This window comes from Sorex araneus, chromosome 5 (genome assembly GCF_027595985.1).
Source record: "Sorex araneus isolate mSorAra2 chromosome 5, mSorAra2.pri, whole genome shotgun sequence".
Classification (NCBI taxonomy): domain Eukaryota; kingdom Metazoa; phylum Chordata; class Mammalia; order Eulipotyphla; family Soricidae; genus Sorex; species Sorex araneus.
Genome location: NC_073306.1, coordinates 44,323,214 through 44,341,896, shown reverse-complemented (window position 1 = coordinate 44,341,896; position 18,683 = coordinate 44,323,214). Strand labels below are relative to the sequence as shown.

The 18,683-nt window shown below is 52.8% G+C and overlaps 1 protein-coding gene across 1 annotated transcript; it reads right to left on the bottom strand.

The window, feature by feature from the left end:
- Positions 1–256: 256 nt before the first annotated feature.
- On the bottom strand, positions 257–18,185 carry PEF1 (penta-EF-hand domain containing 1). Its single transcript, XM_055140702.1, has 5 exons — positions 17,879–18,185; positions 8,647–8,968; positions 3,335–3,490; positions 2,729–2,872; positions 257–1,199 (listed from the first exon to the last, which is right to left on the bottom strand). The coding sequence occupies exons 1-5, from the start codon at positions 17,900–17,902 to the stop codon at positions 970–972; spliced, it is 876 nt and encodes a 291-aa protein (XP_054996677.1). The 5' UTR covers positions 17,903–18,185; the 3' UTR covers positions 257–969.
- Between the last annotated feature and the right edge of the window lie 498 nt (positions 18,186–18,683).

Here is an 18,683-nt window from a genome sequence, read left to right as displayed (position 1 = left end):
TCCAGCCCAAATGCCAGCCCCATGTGAAACCTGGTGAGGTCCTTATGCTGCTCCCCAGGTCCAGTCAATACTGACCATGTGGGGCCCACATTTCCACTTCATCCTGGAAAATAAAAGCAGTCCAAATGGCCCCTGTGCCCAGAGCTGCTGACTGCTGCATGGCGTGGTACAGGGGTGCACTGGCAGACTGGCTGACAGACTAAACAGATGAGCGCGTGAAGTGGGAGCTGGGGAGGTAAGCAGACACGTGCCACTCTGGAGTTTCATCCATTTATTGACGCTTACAGTTTTATTGAACTTTTGGCCCCAGAAACAAAATGCAAATTAAAAAAACAAAAGCCTTGGCAGTCAGAGGTGACAACTCTCCCTTGGGGACAGAAGCCAAGCAAAGAATGGCTGAAAGTGAAGGGTGCAACCTGCAGAGGGTCAGAGCAGAGATGCCCAGAGAGCAGAGCAGATGGTTCAGACTCCCTGAGCCGAGGAGCCCCGGGCAGCTAGAAGACAAAACACCCAGATGGGGGATGGAAGGGGCAACCCACGGCCCAGGTGCCATGGACAAGCTCCCTGGCACGAGGTCAGATTCTCCTTTGGAGAAACCCACGGGAGAGTCCCCGTGATGGGCAGCAGGGGCGAGGGGATACAAGTACTCGTGGGAAAGATGGACAGTCACCACTGGTCTCAGGGCCCAGTAGGTGGCTAGAAGCTGGGTCTAGTCAGAGGGACCCACCGCCCCAGCTGGCACCTGCTCTTCCTAGTGCCGAAGACATGCTCCAGGCTGTAAAGACACCAACGTCCAGTCTGCAGCCAGCCCTTCCCAGGTGGCTGCAGTCCAGGCCCGTGCAGGGCTGCCAGCCTCTCTGGGAACAGCGGGCACTGGGCAAGGGAGAATCTTTTTCTGTCGGGGAAGGAGGAGAAGGGAGGTGGCACCAGGAGAGGCCCTGGGCACTTCGTTCTCCATGGGGGGCTGGTTCAGAGCATCCGAGACGCGGTCATGGTGACAAAGTCCTCGAAGCTGAGCCGGACGTTGCCCTGGACGGCTGTGTCCTTCTCCCGGAAGGCCTCAGTCAGCAACTTCAGCTGGGTGCACACCTGGATAAAGCGGTCGAGCTGCATGGCAGGATTGGCAGAGCGCGGGCAGTAGCGGGAGACCAGGAGCTGGGTGAACTGGGGACTCAGGTTGTAGCCCATTTGGGACAAAGCTGGAGAGAAAAGGTACACAGGACAAGCCCCATGTGAGCACCCCCGACACCTACTCCACAGAGCAGAGCTCCAGGGACCTTGAGGGAGGACATGAACAGAAAGCACACAGATGTCAGGGGTCACCCAGGTGGCAGGGGCCCAATAGGGGCGCCCTCTGTATGCTCCCCCGAGCAGAAAGACCCCAGCCCACTTTCTTCCTCTTCACTCCGATGGTGGTTCCAGTTTGACCCCAATCCACACAGCATCTGACCCATCTGCAACAGCAGCATGGAAGGAAGCCTCAGCCCCAGGTCCACCCAGGCGGGCTGTCCAGGGCACGGCAGAGGTGAGGGGCAGTGTAGAGGTACGAAGGCCTGAGATGGAGCTGATGTGAGTAACAGCCTTGCTCTTCCCTGCTGCACTGTTTCTGAGATGGGGCTAACACTTACTTAGAGGCTCTAATAAGACTCAAAGGGGGCGACCACAGGAAGTGCTTGGAACACAATCTGTGCCGGGTGGAAACACACCCTGCTCCCATCTCCCCAGGCAAGGCTGCCTGGCAGGTCCACGGTCACAGTCCCAGGTGACCCTGTCCCTTCTGGGAGGCATCTTCCCTGCCTTCCTTCCTCTCCACCTGTCTGAAGGCTCAGGCTAAAATCTCAGCTCTCGAAGTTCCATGGGGCCCTTGGGCAATTTAATGCTACAAAGACTGTTTCCTGTCTCTGAATGGGAGCCTCATTTAAGGGTGGTGCTCAGTGAAACGATATTGATCACATGAGAATAAATGCTGCCAGCTGTTAAGAGCTTATCCAAGGGCCTGGCGCAGAAGCAAACACTGTCCATTCTTGTTTTATGACATTAATATTACCCTCACTTATCTCTACGACAGAGCATGGCGAGCGCAGGAGATTGTGCACATGTTCCTCCTCCCAGCAGGCCACAGACTGTGCCTGCAAGCTCCCCTCAGTCTGACACACGGCTGGACCAAGGGCTGGGTCCTCTGGGGAGCCCTCTCTCCCCACTCCCAGCCGTCAACGCTCCCTGTGAGGTAAAGAGCCTCAGCAGCCCGCCAGCCGCCCATCCTCTAGAGTCAGAACCAGGCCTGGGTTGTGCCTCAGGCCATCACACCTGCTGCTCCTCCTGGAATGTTCTAGGTCTGGGAATTGGTAAGAGAGCTGCTTCCCATCATCTTTCTGAGACTCTAGCCAGGGCCCCTTCCCTGTTACACGCCAGAAGCCCGGGGAGAAGAGTCACCCGAGCCACATATCCTGGTCGCCGGTACGCCAGCTCCAAGCATGCTCCTGAGGGCACCCTGCCAGCTGGCCTGTAGCCCACACTGCCAGGTCCCCAAGCAGGGAGGCCAGCCCTGAGCTAGGCGTCAGGTGTGGCCTTGACCTGGATCTTGGCTCCAACCCCAGTCAGGTGGAGGGGTGGGAGTGGGTCTTGCTGGGCACGGCCTTGGGTAGAACGGCGGCATCTGGGGCAGCTAGGCCGAGGGAGAGGCCACCCCCTGCGCTCTTCGGGAGGAGAGGCAGATGCGCAGCCTCACCTTGTTGCAGCTCCATGTGGCTGATGGAGCCCGAGCGGTCCCGGTCATACTGCTGGAAGAGAGTCTTCCACTGCTGGAGGAACTTCCACAGGGCGGAGAAACCGTAGACGTCAATGCGGCCCGACTTGGTCTGGTCAAACATGTCTTGGGGGCAAAGGAAAAGGTGGAGAAGGCAGGTGTCAGGACTGAGAGCCAAGGGTCAGAGCTCCCACTGACGCAGCCCTTCTCCAGAGCCACAGGCCAGAGGCCCGTAGCCTTCACCGAAACACAGCTCCTAGCATGCTTGCCAGCCCTCAAGGGCCAACCCTGGTGTAGCTCCTGCCAGAACTGCCTTTGCTTTAACGGCTTCATCACCCTCCCGGGGCAGGGAGCCCCACTCCAAGAAGTGGGAACACAAATTAGCCTGTAACTCTGCAGGTCTAGAACTTGAGGGAAAATATCTACAGGTAAAGAACACTCAGTCTAGGGGATCTCACTCCAATCCAGATTCCTGCCTGACATCCTCCCGGGCCAAAAGACTTCTCCTTAGAATGGCTGTCTCCTGCCAACAGTCAGGTATCGGGACACCTGCCCCAGCAATGCCCATGGGGAAGGGCGAGGACTTACTTATCATCATGAGACATGTCTCATCATTGAACGAGGACCAGTTGCCATTGACCAGAGCTTGCTTCAGCTCCTTGATGGAGATGTAGCCACTGTGATCGGCATCCACTGACTGGAACCAGGAGTAGACCTCAGGATCCACATTGGGAGGGGTGCCACCTGCAGGGAGGGGTGCAAACGGGGACAGGGAGATAGGTGTCCAGCTCATCTGCAAAATGCTGCCTGCCTAGCCACCAAGCCGTGCAGAGGTACCCGGCCCCACGTGCCATCAGCGCAACACCCTTGCTTGGCAGAAGAGGACCGGCCTTTGGTGTAGTCTCCCAAATCTGTCGTCTCCCGTATCGGTGAATCCTGAAAGGCCTTTTCCTAAAGTGCTCTCCAGTCACTTTATTTGAAGTTAAATTTCTAAGAAGCAGGGACTGCCTAGTACATTAAGAGTTCTCCGAAAAGGGGTTATCTCCTTCCCAGAGAATGACAGCCCCCAAATGCCTACTGATCATTTAACAAGCAGAGCCTTGAGCCACACATTTGGAAGCACAGCAGAAGGTTCTGGGCCGGGGACCAAGTTGGCCCCATTTGAATTCCCTGGCAGTGGAGAGCTGACAATTGATCTCAGGAGTCACCAGAGTTCAGGGCCACTGAGTGCACCAGCCCTGTCCCCTCTATCACCTCCTGCATCCGTGCAGGTCTCATCTGCAAACCGGCCCTGCGCAGGCCTTTGATATCTCCTCAGCCCAAGTCCAAGGTGCTGCCTGATTCTGGCCTCTTCACGCATAGGAATCTCCCTTCTGCCTGTTCTGCACCTGCCCTGTGCAGACATACCCAACAGCCGAACTGTGCTCTCCTGACAACTAATTTCTAACACCCTTCACATGTTTCTAGTCTTGGTAAAATTTAATTCTAATCTCACCAATTTCCCTCAAACCCCAACTCAAAACTACTTCTTAATTTTTTTTTCATTTGGCTTACAATTACTATAAATAATGGTTTCTTATGAACATAATTCCATCACCATACTCATCACCAATGTACCATCTCCCTCCCCTCCCTCTCAACTCAAAACTTTTCAAAGGCACGGCACTGCCGACAAAATAAAACTAATCGATTCCTGATCTTGGAACTCCATATGGTCTCCTGAGCACTGCCCAACATGATCCCTGAGTATGAAGGCAGGAATAAGCCCTGCGCACCACTGGGTATGGTCCCATAATGAACAAACAAAAAGATAAAGTAAAGCATCCTTAAAACTGCATTCTAGGGGTTGGAAATTACAGTAAAAGAGGGTGTTTGCCTTGTACACACTGGCCGGGGTTTGACCCTCGCCACCCCACCTGGTTTCCCAAGTCCCACCCCTGAGTGCAGAGGCAGGAGTGAGCTCCAAACGCAGCTGCACGTGGCCCCCAAACCAACCAGCCAACCAAACAAAACACCCAACTGCATTCCAGGTTCTCCCGAGTGTGGTCTACCTTTCCGTTCTGCCTCCCAGTCTGTCTCCTCATGGCCTCCCTCAAGTCTCTGTTTCCGCTGCAATGAAGGATTAGAGTTGCTCTTACCCGCCCCCGCACACTCCCCCACGCCCCACCCCTGACTTTAGTCACTCTGTCCTCTCTGCCTCATACCCCTTTTTCCTTCATCAATTTATATCTACACTCTGTTCAACTTTCAAGACCCAAATAAAAAGCTCTTCCTGCCATAAAGCCTTACCTCTTCTCCCATCCCTGGAAGGCCTCCTTCCTCTCTCCTCCATACTCCACCTCTCAACAGCCCTCCGCAGGACTCATTTCTTTTCTTTCTTAGTTGTTTTGCACTATGCCCAGCAGTGCTCAGAGCTTACTCCTGGCTCTGCACTCCGGGATCACTCCTGATGGGCTCAGGGGACCATATTGGGGGCTGGGGGTTGAACCTGGGTCAACCACATGCAAGGCAAGTTTCCTATCTCTGTACTACCTCTCTGGCCCCTCATGGTTTTTGTCCCTTCCCAGGTGAAACCTGGGAGCTACCTGTGAGTCTAGTCTGATGGTTAATCTCTGATCCCCCTGGGCTTCACCCAGAGCCAAGGCAGGAAGGGAAGGTGCTCAGATTCTCATCTATCTAACCCTTGCACTGGTTTCATGATTCAAGTGCCAGGTCCTCCTTTTGCAGCTTTGCTTTGTGAATTCTCCAGAGATAGCTCTCAAGCCTGAGTGTATGCTTTGCAGGCAGCAGGCCTGGTTTTAAGCCCCAATGTCCTGAGCACAAGGGGAACCACTGCTGAGCACAGAACTGGGAGCAGATCCTGAACACCACCAAGTATCACCCAAATTAATTATTTACTTCTTTGCATCCCATTTTTCTTACCTGCACAATGAAAACACAACAGCGTCAATTTCATAAGGGCATTGTGAAGATAACAAAATGTATGAAAACCCTTAAGTCAGCACCTGGCACAATCTAATTACTATAACAACTGCTGATTATTCATGCTGTTGTCATGGTTCAAATAGTTAATGGGTCTGTCAGGAGTATATAAGCAGTGTGTGTGTGTGTAAGGGGGAAAGCTCTGTGTGTTTATCAGAAACAGCATCATTTACTTGAATGGCAGATGAAGGCAGAGACACACAGGTTTCTCTTGGGAAAGGCCAGAGCTATAGCACTGCTAAACCAACCAAGTTAACTGGCCACACAAAGCTCCTTCATAGGGTATCAAGAGACCACCCTCAGTAGTGGAGGCATGGAAACCCCATTCCATCACAAAGGCACAGAGAAAATAGTCTGGCCTGAAGAGGGACACAGCTGAGCTCCCACATGGAAAACCAGGCAGGCCTCACTCCCGTCCTAAACAGCAGCTGTGTCTCCAGAGGAAGAAGACCCAGGGCCCTGGAGGGAATTTCTGTAACATGTGGTCTGTGCAGTTTGCACAGAAAATCTCCAGCTCTGGAAGCAAACAGCAGAATTTGGATTCAAATCCTGGCTCTGGTCCTTACTAGCTTGTGTGACTTAGGTAATTTTCTGAATACTGGTTCCTCCATTTCTAAAACAGATCAAGATTATCATGATGAGATAATGAGATAGCAGGAAGATAAAGTTCTAGCAAAGGACTAGGGGTGCGGAGTCACATTTTTCCAAAGGCAGGCACATTTATTTTTGGTTTGGGGGCCATAGAAGTGCTCAGGGCATACTCCTGATCCTGTGCTCAGAGACCACTCTGAACAGTGCTTAGCGGACCATGTGAGGTGCTGTGCAGGGCAAGGGACTTAAGCTTTCAAAGGGCAGACATAACTGACTGGGGTCTGCAAGGATGATAAGGAATCGAGATGAGGAATTTAAAGCAAGGGCAAAGGCAGAGTGTGTTCAGTAACCCAAGGGAACCCCAAGAGGAGTGAGGAGAGGGGCTGGAGCGATAGCACATCGGGTAGGACGTTTGCCTTGCACATGGCCGACCCTGGTTCAATTCCCAGCATCCCACATGGTCCCCTGGGCACCACCAGGAGTAATTCCTAAGTGCAAAGCCAGGAGAAACCCCTGTGCATCACCAGGTATGACCCAAAAAGTTTAAAAAAAAAAAAAAAGAGGAGCAAGGAGTGAGGAGAAAGACGAAGTTAGAAAAGCCTTTTGGGCCCCTAGGTAGAGGGTCTTTAGGAAGCCCCCTTTTTTGGGGGGAGGTGTGGGTGGCCTCCCACGCTGTGCCCAGGGGAGTCCAGGAGCAGTGACAGAGGCCCTGCTATATAAGCCTGATGGTCAGTGCTCAGGACCACAGTGGCTACACTTGGGGGATATGCAGTGCCATGAACTGAACCTGGGGTTGGGCAGAGGCCAGGCATGTGCTCCAGTCCCTGGCCCGGGAACCCTTGGGACCTTCACTGTGGACAGTGGGGCGGGGGCTGAGGTGGGCTCTGGGCGACTGCACAGCCAGGCAGGCTCTGGGCCAAGACTGTCAAACGATGAGGACATCCACCATGACGCTGCTGAGCCAAAGTCAAGGCCGCGAGTGGCGGGCTCTGCCGGGGGAACTGCAGCAGTGGCCGTTCAGGCCAGAGTGTGAGCAGCTCCGCACAGCCACCCGCCGGGCAGGGCATCTGCAGAGGCGTCGGGGCTGCCAACTTGCTCTTCCCTGCAAGGTTTCGGAGTGTGGGAGGAAGCAGGACTGGCACTCACCTTCCCCGACACCTCTAAGGGCTCAGAAACCTCCACGGAGCCTGAAGCCTCTCCTTGTCCCCCCCACTGGGTCCAGCTCCTCACCTGCATTCCCTCTGCTCCAGCCCTCTTGCCACCTACCTCACATCTGTCTGCTCTAAGGCTCTTATCACATCTGCTGTGACATCAAAGGTGGACAGCAGGTTCAGGAGAATGCACCAGATGAGTCATCTCAAGAATCTCGTCCTTGAGAGCCCTGCCCACACGCCACAGGGCAGACGTCACACCCAGCATTTACCTGCACCATTTCATCAAACCCTTAACAACAGTGTTCAGTTTGGGTTTGGGGTCCACACCTGGCGGTACTCTGGGCTTACACCTGGCTTGATGCTCAAGGCTTACTCCTGGTTCTGTGCTCAGTAATCAGTCCTGGTGGGGGTTGGGGGGACCATATAGGGGGACCAGGATCGAACCCAGGTTGACCACATGCAACCCACTGTACCAACTCTCCAGGGAACCCCTTAGTAACAATTCTGAGAGGTAACAACAGCCTCCCAGTTTGTAAACGTGGGCACTGAAGCTTACAGAGGTGAGTCATCTGGTCAGGTTGAAGGCAGTCTGACCACAAAAGGTGAAACTTGCAATGAGCATACACACTTCCACACACAGAGCGGGCCGTTTTCTCAGACAGAGTTCACCCAGTAACAGACAGCTACTGCCTCCAGCTATTTGCTACTCCACCTTCTCCCTCGCCCTCGCCCCGCTGCCCATCCCCTTCACTGCATGGTGGTCCTCCAAAGCCTCTCCAAAGAGGTGCGGCCTTTGCCATCTGACTAGCAGTTTCTGTGGACACAATGTGTGGATGGGGGAAGAGCAGTGCCCTGGGAGGGGCTGCTTCTCCAGCCGGATCCCAGAAAGAAAAGTCACACAGAACACCACCAAACTCCCAGCTGCTGACACGCGAGCAAAAGCAAGAGTGAGCAAGCAGAGAGATAAATCTTCACAATAAGCAGCCAAAGGGACCTGAGAGTGTGGCTGCCACAGCTAAGCCGATGGCCTTTCTTTCTGCTGATGCGAGCTGAGTGAGTACAGGATGCAGGGGCCAGGGGGCAGGCTGTCTGCAAAGAGCCACAGGGAGGGCCAGCTGGGGCCCCTGATCACTGCAAACCAAAGCAGAGGCCTGGCGCCCGCCCCCTGCTTACCTGGAGGAGGGCCCTGTCCGTAAGGCCCAGGATGCTGTGCTCCGTAGGAATTCGGAGGGGGCTGTCCATAGGGACCTCCTGGGGCCGCACCACCGTAAGGACCTCCTGGAGTTCCAGAGGGGAGTCCTCCCGCGTTGGGGTGTCCATAGGGTCCTCCACCGGTGGGTGGTCCGTAAGGCCCTCCTGGGGCAGGACCTCCTCCATAACTGCCACCAGGGGGCACCCCACTGCCGTACTGCCCTCCGCCATGGGGGGTGCCAGGGTAGTAGCCACCTGGAGGGGCTCCAGGCGCTTGTCCTGGAGCACCAGCACCGGGGCAGCCCTGCAAGAAGAGCAAGACATCATTCAGAATGACGGGTAGACGCTGGCAATGGCGTGGCGCGCTGGGCACTGCCACTCTACCCCTCCCGGAGGCCGGGCGGAGGCTGCGACTGCGTGGATAGAAAACCTGAGTCAGGTTTCTAGAGGAGACACAACTTAGCCCAGGTCAAACCACATGGCCTGCAGAGGCAGGCTGGAACCCTGCCCTCCCGTACCCTCCCCTGCACCCGGGGACTCCCGGGACTGGCATCACAACTGCTTTCCCACTTCACCCCAGCCACCAGCACGGCTGATGCTTAGTACCGAAAAGGCAGATCACTCAAAGAAGACTCCAAACCCTCGCCCTGTGGTACCTCTATTTGTGGCCCAAATGTGGTCCTGACAACACCCGTGGCCCCCAGTCCCAGGTGCTGTCTCCATAGCACGTCTACCCTAGCTACCCTAGCTCGGTGCTTCTCCACCTCGTCCAGACCCTGGCCCCCTTCCGACCTTGTTCACTTCCGTGGTCCCCTTGTTCTGGCCCCCTAGTCCCGTGCCATGCCACCCCCTAGCCCCCATACACATGATTTTCACCTGTGGCCCTGTTGGAACGTCCTGGGGGATGTGGCCTGGGGTGGGGGTATGGTCTCTGGCTGGGAAATGCTGCTCTAGCCTATGATGTGATGGTATTTCCCCACTCTCACAGCTCTGTGAGAGTTGTGAGTTTTGCCAAGAGAAGCAGAACTCTATTTTTGTGTACCAATTTATTTGGGCCACATTTTGCAGTGCTCAGGGATCACTCCCGGTGGGGCTCAGGGGGCTGTACGACGTGCCAGGGATCAAACCTGTGCAAAACAAGTGCCTAAGGACCCTATTTGTAAGGCCGGAGAGGAAATGGTGAAGAGACAGAAAGACCAAGTTCATGTTCTTCGACTTACTCGTGGGACTGATGACTTACCCTCTGAGCTATCTCAACTGTCTTTGTTCTTGGGGCCAGAGGAAAAGCACAGCAGGTGGTGTACTTGCTCTGCAAGCCCGTCCCCTTTCCTGCTCGGCATCGTGGGTGTTCCAACACGGATGTCAAGGCACAGAGAAATCGCACCGCAAAACTCTGCTCTCTCCAGCTGAGTTTATGTCCCTGGGCCAGTGGCTTAATCTTTCTAAGCCTGTTTCCTCACAAGTAAACTATAATAATCCCTTCCTCAAAAGATTGTTCTGTAGATTACAAGAGATACATGTAGGCAAATTCTGCTAGCTTTATTTTTAGCTAAAGAAACTTTTGATAAAAACGAAAAAAAAAAAAAAAAGACAAACCCACAACCAAACATGGCTCTGCTGTGAGAATTACTCCAGTCGGAGTGAGGTGGGCGGGCGCCGTGGAGCCAAGCAGGCAGGCCCCTCTCCCATGCTAGACTCTGCTTCGTTTCGGAGGTGCCATGCCGGGGACGGGTCCAAGGCCTCATGCACGCAGGGTTGGTATCCCAGCACTGGGCCACACCCTGAGCCTCCCTTGCTAGGATGTTTTCTTTTTTTGCAGTGCTAGGGTTCAAGCCAGGGGCAGGTGCTCTATCACTGAAACACGACCCTGGCCATTTCCTTGTAGATTCTCAGGAGCTCTGTAGTTCCCTCAGAGGACTCAAAAGAACAAAGATCTGAACAACAATGCCCGGCGTAAAGCAAATCGACAGTACCCCAGAGCTGCCACTGCAGTTGTATTATTGTCAGCAGAGCCCTGGGCCAGCTCAGGAAGAGGAGGGCGCTTTCCTGAGATTTGAAGGAGCTTGAAGAAACACAAAACCACTGTTAACATCCAACAGGAGTAGCAGAAGGAAACTGGGTTTAAAATGGACACATAAACCCATGGGACTGCCAAGAGAAAATGGGCAAAATGGAGTGGTTTTCATGAGAACAGCCGAGGAGCTGGGTGGAGAGAACGAGACTCCCGAGGGAGCTGGATGGTATGATGGGATGAGGCGCCCGGGAAACCAGCCCTCCCGCCCCCACCTTCCAATCATGGGTGGGGAAACAAAGCAGAGAGGAGGGGACTTGCTTGACACAAGGGGAGCCAGAGGTAGAGCTGGACTCCTTCCTCCATCCCATCCTCCCTCCATCCCATCCATCCCAGACATGCATGCTTCCTGCGACAGTGCTCTTCCTTAAGCAACAGGACACGGGAATCTGGGGAAGGAAGGACAGGAGCAGGATCAGGGACTGGGACTGTGCAGTCTAGGCCACCCACAACACAGTGTGGGTACCAATCAGCCCAGGCCGTGGGGCACAGCCCGGCCCCAGAAGATACTCAGGTCTCTCTCCGGTCCTCGGGACTATCACCTTCCAGGGCACTGCTAGGCTGGGCAGCCTGGCAGCAGCTGAACTTTTCCTTTCAGGCTGCACCAACGGTCTCAGGTGTAAGGCTACAAAGTACTTTCGCAGAAACACATGCAATGGGAGGAATCCTGTCAACATTCCTCTAAGAGGCTAAAAAAAAGGTGTCATGCCAATTTTCATGTAAAGAAACAAAGCTTCATGCCAGCCACCACACTGTGAGGCTCCCTGCTGGCCCCGGGAGCACAGGCTCCGGAGGGTCTGCTCTTGGGAGCCCAAAGAAAATGACAACAGAATCTGATTGATGCCATCATAAAAATGTACTGTCCTGCCACGGAGGAGGCCTGAGCAGAGGAATTTGTTCTGTTTGATTAAAAATGATTTATAAAAAAGAAAAAATGTTTAAAGAGGAACTATCAATTTAACAAAAGAGTGAAGTCAATCGAAAAAGGCTTCCTGGAAGTGGTATGAGTAATAAAGGCACTGACCTGGAAGGATGCACAGGCATTTCCCAAGGAAAAGGAATCCCAAACAGAAAGACAGACAGAGGTGCAGACCTATGAGCTGGAAGGGAGTGGGTAGGAGATGGACTAGAAAGCAGGGGCAGGGGCAGGGGCAAGTACCCCCAAGGCAGGTTCCTGTACCCCCAGCCCAAACACCTCGCCTGCTGCACTTACTGGCTGCTGGGTCTCCCAACAGTTTCTCACTGTCCTCTCCCATCCCAACAGTGAGCTCCCCAGGGCAGACACTGGGCTCCATTCATCATGGTAGCCCGGGTCTAGCACAGTGCCTGGCACCTGCAACCCTCCATAAATATCTGAACAAATGATCACCACTCTACAGTATGGGCTTTATGCCGGAGAAAACAGAGAGCCATAGAAGAGTTTCCAATAGGGGAAGGATGTGATCAGAGCCTTGTGCCGAGAACTGACTGGTGGTGGGTAAAGCATAAGCTGAGGGGAGACAGCAGCCCAGGTGCCGGGCAGGCAGGGCTGGGCCAGACAGCAGACTTGGAGAGAACAGGTTGGATTCGGAAGCTATTTCAGAGATAGACCAGACATGACTTGGAGACTAATTAGATTAGGGCAGAGACAGAGGAGGGGCGAGGAAAGGAAAGGGCTTAGGATGACTCAGGTTTCTAACTTGCACAAGCGAAGGTACTGGAGCTTAGAACTGAGGCAGAATCTAGGCCGGAGTGGATGTCTGGGAAAGATGGTTTCAGGAAGGCTGAGTTTTTAAAGATCTGAAACAGAAATGAAAACTCCAGCCATTTTCTACAGTCATTTATACTACTCCATGCTGCCAACACTTTTGAGTTTTCATGCATGATGACACAGAACTGAGTCAGGAGTCTAGCAACCACGGTCTTTACTAGTCACAACAAAGTACATTTGATAAACTGGAGCAGAGGAGGGGGCCGTTCATATATAGTGCATAATCTCTGCTAGATGTTTCCGGTTCAAGAGACTATTATCGGGGCTGGAGCAATAGCACAGTGGGTAGGGCATTTGCCTTGCACGCGGCCGACCCGGGTTCAAATCCCAGCATCCCATATGGTCCCCTGAGCACCGCCAGGAGTAATTCCTGAGTGCATGAGCCAGGAATAACCCCTGTGCATCGCCGGGTGTGACCCAAAAACAAAAAAAAAAAAAGAGAGAGACTATTATCCCCATTTTACAGTAAACACTATGGAAGTACAATGTAGGTGCATGTGATGACCCATCTAGAACGTTGAGCCGGAATTGAAAACAAGGTCTCAGGGGTGAAAGACAGTACAGGGATTAAGGACGCTCAGTTCTATCCTGGCACTTCGTAGGTCCCCCAGATACTGCCAGGAGTGATCCCTGAGTACAGAGCTTGGAAAATACCCTGGAGCACCCCCGGGTGAGCCTCCTGCCCCAATAATGAATGCAAGATCTGCCTGAGTGTACTCCACTCCCAACTTCTGTGCCCCCCCACTAGTGGCTGCCCACCATATGCTGTCTAAAATATACTGTCAAATACAATACAGAAGGGAGGTTTGGACTAAGTGTTCTCTCAAAGAGTTTCATGCCCAGAAATAAGAGCTACTCAGAAAAAACACTTTTCCTCTATGCCCAAACCTCAAGAAACACCACTGGGCAAGACTCCAAAGGTCCTCTAGTTCAACCTCTCAGTACCGCTCTGCGGCAGCGTCTGGATCCTGCTTCCTGTAAGTGGCAGAGTTCAGCCCCTCCTGAACAGTATTCTCAGAAAGTGCCACCTTTCCCTTCTCAGTCCTGGGAGTTCATGCAAATGTCCCTAAGGTGTCTGTAATGCTGGAAGGCATCAAAGTCGGCCCAGGGCAAGTCTTGTTTGTTTGTTTTTGTTTTGCTTTTTGGGTCACACCTGGCATTGCACAGGGGTTACTCCTAGCTCATACACTCAGGAATTACTCCTGACATGCCTGGAGGACCATTTGGGATGCTGGAAATCGAACCCGGGTTGGCTGCACGTAACACAAAAGCCCTACCTGCTGTGCTATCACTCCAGCCCCGGCCTAGGTTAAGTCTTAATGGGAGAGGGTGCTTGCAACACCAAGATAAGCCTGTGCTTCGGAAAAACCCCTTCAAGTGCTCACTAGAGCCCACTCTAAGAGGTTAAACTGGCATTTCTCAACCCTGGGCCCCTGTGGGTCCCTAGGATATTCTGAGGAGTCCACGTGTGAAAGTTTCATCATTGGAGGACCACAGGATGAGATGAGGGAGCCAACCGGTAGGACTGGTAGGCGAAAAGAAGGAAACACGGTCAGAAGGGGCACATGGTTGGAAAAAGGTTGAGAAACACTGGGTTAAACAATCACACAGAAGACAGGAGTGGTTTGGGTGTTCACCAGAAGAGCCTCCTAAAATATTTAAGGCCTGAAACCTGCAGCCAATGAACAGTGAGCCAAGAACTGTCCCGAGACTTCAATTACCATCACTGCTGACACTCCAAAATCTTTGTCTCCAGCTCGTCTCTCCCGAGCTGCAGCCCACAGATAGAAGTGCCTGGATCTTCTCTCCAAACTTCCTCCTCCCACTGTGTTCTCATCTCTGCAACTGTTACCTCCTTACACCCAAAGCCAAATCCTGGTATTCTGAACACTTCCTCTCTTTATTCTCCCCTCCATTACACATCAAAGTAGGTGACAAGTTTTCTCAATTCTAGTTCCCCAATGCTTCTCAAATCCATTCTGCCATGTCACTATTCCTCTACCATAGATCATTTCAGAGACTCTGAAACAGTCTCCCTGCCTCTCATCTCTGCCTCATAGGGCACAAAACGCTGGTCAATGACACCCTGATGGCTCCTAGGATGACGTCCACATTCCAGTGGCATCCTAGGCTCTTTAGGAGCTGTCTTGCCTCTTAATTTTATTGCTTCCTCCTCTCCTCCAATTCACAACTAAACCCACCTCCTTAAACACCTCCAATACAAGGTCTCTGTTTGCTTCCTGACTGCTCTTACTGACCCCTCCACTGGAATACAATTCCTTTCTCCACCCAGCTAACTTCTGGTGGTGGTTCCAATTTTTAACTTAAATACCACCTTCTTTAAGGTTTCCTCCTCTTTCTTTTACATTTTTTATTGAATATCTGCGAGATTGACCATTACAAAGTTATTTATGATTGAGTTTCAGTCATACAATGATACAACACCCATCCCTCCACCTGAGTACATTTCCCACCACTGATGTCCATTTCCTTCCCACCATCCCCCAAGCCCCCCACACCCCAGCCTGCCTTTTTATGGTCCTGCCCTTTCTTACCCTTCTTCACTCACATAATGAGTTATATATTTTCCCTGTGCAGTCTTTAAAATTTTTTTTGGGGGGGGGCACACCTGGCGATGCTCAGGAGATAAAGGATATCCGGAACCAATCCGGGTCATCAGTATGCAAGGCAAACGTCTGACCCATTATACTATCTCTTCAGCCCTTTCCTGTACAGTCTTGGTATATTACACTCACATGTAATACTTATCACACAGATTCCAGGTCTCTATCACTCTTCCACTTAGAATATTTACTACTGCCATTTTAAAGAAAGGGAAATAGAGCCTCTGACTTTTGAAAGAAAGTTCTACAAGCAAATGTTAAAGCAGGGATTTAAGATAATTCTCTCAAACCTCAGAGGTCACACTCTTAAGCACTGACACACCCATCCCCAAAGGAATAAAGGGTATTAGAGTTTTACTAAGCTCCAGTCCAGGTTCTTAACAATGGCTGGATTCCTCCAGGGCATATGATGGGTCTAGGGAAGAAAAAAGGGCTAGGCTCCTGGAAGCTTCAGTTTTACCTTTTCTAGGGAAAGGCTCTATGGATCAAACTCAAGGCCTCTCTAAGACAACCCATTTCCTCTTTGAGAAAGCCTGGACAAGAAGCTGGTCAGGTGGCCAAGCAAAGATAGGAGGAAGCTTTTCTTCTCCAGACATGTTTCTGTGTTCCACTCAGTGTATGCTCTGAGCACAGCTGGCAACATCGGCCTGGCAACAGCAGTGGCAGCAGCTGCACAGTGTAGACTAGCAATGTGCCACACAACGTAACCCACACAGAGCGTAGGTCAACAATGCACCAGTGTAATCCGTACACAGTGTAGATTAGCAACATGCCACAATGTAATCTATACAGTGTAGATTCGTAATGTGCAACACTTGCTCTAGGCCTCATTGTCATCCCCATTTCAGCCCAATGAGGATTAGTTCTCCCTTTTTCAGGTAGGACACTAAAAGTGCAGAGCCCTTCTTAGATGACTTGTCCAAGTGCACCTGACTCTCAAGCAACAGGATTTGAGCCTAGTTCTGTAGAACCTGGACATTTAATCTCTTTTATGGCACTGCTTCTGAGATGCATACAAGTGTCCCCCCCACCCCACCCCCAACCACTTATGAAAATATTGATCCCAGGGTGCAGCACAGCTCTGGGGTGGAATCCAAAGCAGGCTCTAACAACCTTTCCAGCGATTCTGATGCAGTGCATTACTCAACACAGGGTACACTGTGGCAATGGCTCCGCAAACAAGATTCCTCAGAAATACCAGTATCAATAGCACTGTGATTGGATGTGAAAAAGAGGGAGCACGCTGTGGCTAAATTGTAAATCTGTCAGATTTACAATGCATACAAACACAGCCGAGATGCCCAATAAAACTCATTCGGCTGTGTGTAACAAAACGTTCCCCCCCACAACTTTTTGTTTTAGGAGTCATAACTGACTCCTGGCTCTGTGCCCAGGGATCACTCCTAGTAGAGTTTTGGGGACCCTACGGGGTGCTGGGGACTGAACCCAGGTTAGCTGCATGCAAGACAAGTGCCCTAACCACTCTCCAGCTTACTTTAACTAGACTCTTCCTCTGTTACAACACTGACAGACATTTCACAAAGCTCAGTAAGAAAGGGGAGTTGAGGCTCCTCCTAACCTCCACCCAGGCTGGCTGGCTTCTACCTCCAAGTATACAGCAGGAAGCTCAAGGTGCTGGCTCTGGCCTCATCCTCTTGCTGCTATCCTGGGGGAGTCACTTAGGTTTATGACCTCTTAGGTTTATTGCTGAGCAATAAACTAGGGTCATCTTCCCTGTTAGCATCCCTCCTGGCCCTCCATGATTGAAGAAACTGAGTTCAAACACTGTGTATACTATCCCGGCCCAATCAAGGGCCACATCTTACAGTCTGGACTGCACAGGCCCTGTTCTTTCTGATATCCCAGAGATTCTTGTTTGCCAGTCTTTCCTAGATGGGTCTTATCCCTAAATTCGAGTAATCTCGGCCCTTCAGGAGCCATGCCTGCCTTCGATTTTTCCCTTCTTAGAAAGAAGGGTCTATGTCCGGCCCTTCCAGAAGTACTGAAAGTCAAAATGCTGCAAGTTAACACCGGTTACACCTTACCGGCACCAAACGTTTTCTCTCTTTTCCCATAGAGTATTATTACCCACTCTCTGGCCCTAGTTTAGAGAAGGGAACTGGTTCACAGGGGTAAAATGCCATGCACAGGGGCTGAGACTAGATCGGTGGGGTCCTTCCTCAATCACCAACTCTGAGGCCCTGCGCGAGGGGATACCCCTGCGGAGGGCTTCGTGGCGGGAGCGAGGTGGTGGCCAGTCGGGACGAGACACTGGCCCAACAGCCCGTGTCCCTCCGGGTTGCTCTGACTCCTCCCACTTGTGAGCCGGAGGTGCGCGACTAGAGGACCGTGCGGGACAGGACACCGGGGATGCGGTGCTCCCCGCAGCCCCAGGATGCGGTGCTCTCTGCAGCCCCGGGATGCGGTGCTCCCCGCGACCCCCGACCCCGTCGCCGGGACCAGTCCTCTGAACATTCCACCTCCGTGATCATCCCGTCCGGAGCCCCAGCGGGAGCTCGGGGAAGGTGGAAGCCCCAAGCCACGCCTGGGTGTGTGGGGTCCGAGGTCCCCAAATCACGGGCGCGACGTCAAAGGGGGAGCGACGCGACCGCCGTGACGTGAGATCGGCGCGACCGGCCACCCTGTCTCCCTTCGCTAAGAGACGTCGCTGTAGCGAAGATTAGTGTAGGGAGGCGCGGGGAAAGCCGGGAGAAAGCCCAGCCAAGGGGTACCGCTGGGTCTGGCTTCGCCGACCCCTCACACACTCACCTGCCCGTACGGATAGCTAGCCATGGCGACTCTGACGTCACACGTCACAGGGGCGGGGCTTCTTGGCCTCAAACCCGCCTCTCGTTGGATCTCGGGGCGAGTCTCTTTTTGATTGAGTGTCCAACACGGTCAATCACAGTCACGTGACCCACAAGGCGTGACGCTACTGGTCTCCGCCCAAGAGGCCCAAAGTGGCTAAGGAGCGGCTGGCGGCCTCCCGAAGCCTCGGTCGCGGTGATGGCGAGACTATTTCTCACTTTTCCATTCTAGAGTAGGACCCGGAATTGGTCAGGCCCGGGCATTTAGCGGGAAGCCTGCGTGAGGTGTTGCTGCGGTGGCCATGTTCTAACCTGGCAAGTGGAACGCACGGTATTGTCGCATTGCTGACGTCACTCATAGGCCGACTCCTTCAGGGCGGGCCCAGATGGTTGCCGTGACAACGAGAAACGGAAGGCGGCTTCCCTGGAAGTTAGGGGCGAAGGCGGAAGTGCTTCTCTTCAATGCCGAGACACCACCTGTCAGTTACTTTGGGTTGGGGTCTGTAGGCTTTGGAGAAGAAAATCCATACCGTCAGAATGGGAGGAAGTAATCCAGTTACGTTGAACCTCTTTTTCTTCTGAGTTGTTTTATTTTTACTGTCGTTTTACTGTAGTTTTACTGTATCTATGTCTTAGGTAACATAGATACAGTAGTGTTAACCGTTATGGTTTCGGTGTACAAAGTTAAGTGCACCTTCACCACCACCAGAGTGCCCAAGACGGGGCCGGAGTGAGCACCCCTAGATGTACCCCACCCTCTCCCAAAG

What these genes read in the sequence shown, in the direction of transcription:
- PEF1 (XM_055140702.1), bottom strand. Translation starts at nt 17,902, where the DNA reads ATGGCTAGCTATCCGTACGGGCAG. An exon ending in CGGACAGGGCCCTCCTCCAG is followed by an intron (nt 3,491 to 8,646) that starts GTAAGCAGGGGG and finishes CCCTCCCTGCAG; the next exon opens with GTGGCACCCCTCCCAATGTG. An exon ending in CCACATGGAGCTGCAACAAG is followed by an intron (nt 1,200 to 2,728) that starts GTGAGGCTGCGC and finishes TTTTCTCTCCAG; the next exon opens with CTTTGTCCCAAATGGGCTAC.